The sequence below is a fragment of the Sinocyclocheilus anshuiensis genome, unplaced genomic scaffold (genome assembly GCF_001515605.1).
Source record: "Sinocyclocheilus anshuiensis isolate Anshui unplaced genomic scaffold, SAMN03320099.WGS_v1.1 scaffold709, whole genome shotgun sequence".
NCBI lineage: Eukaryota > Metazoa > Chordata > Actinopteri > Cypriniformes > Cyprinidae > Sinocyclocheilus > Sinocyclocheilus anshuiensis.
In genome coordinates, this window is record NW_015540926.1 from 1300074 (window position 1) to 1302007 (window position 1934).

The 1934-nt window shown below is 34.0% G+C and overlaps 1 protein-coding gene across 1 annotated transcript in view; it reads right to left on the bottom strand.

The window, feature by feature from the left end:
• The window catches only part of cox5b2 (cytochrome c oxidase subunit 5B2), a 2446-nt gene extending 592 nt beyond the window's left edge, over positions 1-1854 (bottom strand). Inside the window, exons 1-3 of the mRNA XM_016487331.1 lie at positions 1683-1854; positions 221-291; positions 47-146 (exon numbers count right to left, since the gene is read on the bottom strand). Of these exons, the coding sequence (XP_016342817.1) occupies positions 47-146; positions 221-291; positions 1683-1779 (268 nt within the window). The 5' untranslated portion in view covers positions 1780-1854. The remainder of the gene's footprint in view (positions 1-46; positions 147-220; positions 292-1682) is intronic.
• Positions 1855-1934: the final 80 nt, after the last annotated feature.

Genomic DNA, 1934 nt, shown 5'->3' on the forward strand with positions numbered 1-1934 from the left:
TGTGTGTGTGTGTGTGTGTGTGTGTGTGTGTGTGTGTGTATCTTACAGAGGCAGCCGACCAGTCGTTTGTTATTGATGCTGGGAACAATATGAGGGTCGTCTCTGGTTCCAGTGTATTCCTTTGGCTTGAATATGCTGTATGGATCCTGTATAACAGATGATAGGTGGTTCAGAATGAAAACTATACACTGGTCAAACAGAATATCATTGTGTGTTTTACCTGGCCTTTCTTCATGGCCTGCAGGATGCGTCTCTCCAGCCCCGCTGCCTGCTCTTCATCTGTTGGAATACCTAAAAACAGAAAACATGATCGATGGTAAGACAGTGATATGCTTGAGTAAAAGCAGACGGGTGCAACCAGAGCCCTGGAGGACAACAAAATAAGAAAATATCTGCCATTAATACGGTCAAAAATTATTATTTTTTTTTGTATTTAATTGTGAATACAGTAAACAATTTCATATACATTTTTTATTTAAATATAACCTATTATGCCCCAGTCAAATATTCTCATTAAAATTATAATAACATTACATCACAATCTGAGATTTATCCTCAAGGGATCAAAGAAGAATCTTCTAAGAAAAAAAAAGAACTATATTAATAAAGTTTATACTGCAAACGCATATGCATTTATATTCTATTTTAATAAAGTTGTTTTTTAAGTGTTATAAAAATAATTTAAATGTAATCTTTTACCCTAAATAAAAAAACAAAAATATAATGCTTAACAGACCATGCACATTCATACGCTGAAAGATTTTCACTCAGAAATTTAAAGTAAATTTCACAATGATTTACGAATAAATAGCAAGAAGCTGAATTTTTGTATTTGTACAAAAGTATTTCAATAATCTTTGTTTTATCATTTTTTTCAAAAACTATTTTTTACAGTGTATATCAGTGTTATTATTTTATAATATTTATTCTTTGGTGGGAACAAAAAAAAACAGAATTGTGCAAAATAAAAATGTATTAAATTTTATTAATATTTTGATTTTGTTTTCATTTTAATTTTTAAGTTGTAGTCAATTTGTTTGTTTTCTTGTTTTTTTCATTGAGTATGTATGGTCTAATTCTTATTTTAGTTTTTTTAGTACAGTACAAGTTAACCTAAATGAAAATTAAAAAATATATATATAGATACTTTTTTTTTGTTGCAAAAAAACTTGCAAAAGTTTTTATGTATTTTATTTCAAATAACGATTTTTTTAATGGTTTTAGTTTAAGCTTCGTTACTTATACTTGCATGTACATTCACTAATTATACATTAGTTATACAGGTAATAATCTTAATGTTACTAATTTAAAAAGTGCCACCAGCGTGTTACTGCAAATAGTTTTGTTTACACTCGCACTTGGTCTGGAGATTGCGAGGACGCCACTTGTCCACTAGGTGTCGCCAAACAGCGGGTAAATAAAGCGGCGCCCTCCATGATCCGCAGCAACTGGCGCACGAACATGAGTTTAGTGCCAAGAAAGGCCAGAGCTCGGCCTCCACAGCATGAAGAACAAGTGACCTTGATTAAACGCACTCCGTATATATCATACGAGCCTCCACGTTATCGCTTTCAAAAATATCGAATAGGACAGCATGTTGCTTTATTTTTGTACGTGCATGAATAATATCAGTAGTTTATCGTGCTGCTTAATTTCTCTAGAAATTCCTGAATGTCGCTCACCTTTACCGGCCATCGCACGCTGAGGTGTTTTCATTAAAATATGTTGTCTTCCCATCAGAGTCAGGCGACAGGCTCTCAGAAGGATTTTACTTGCCATCTTGACTTTAAACTCTAGGTCTTCTGTGCGCGCACAACTGTCTGTGAACTGGAGTCAGTGAAAGCCAATAGAATGATTGACACATGGGACTGACCAATCACAGAGAGGACCCGCTGGACTTTGACCAATGAACGAACACACCGTTGAGGAAGAGC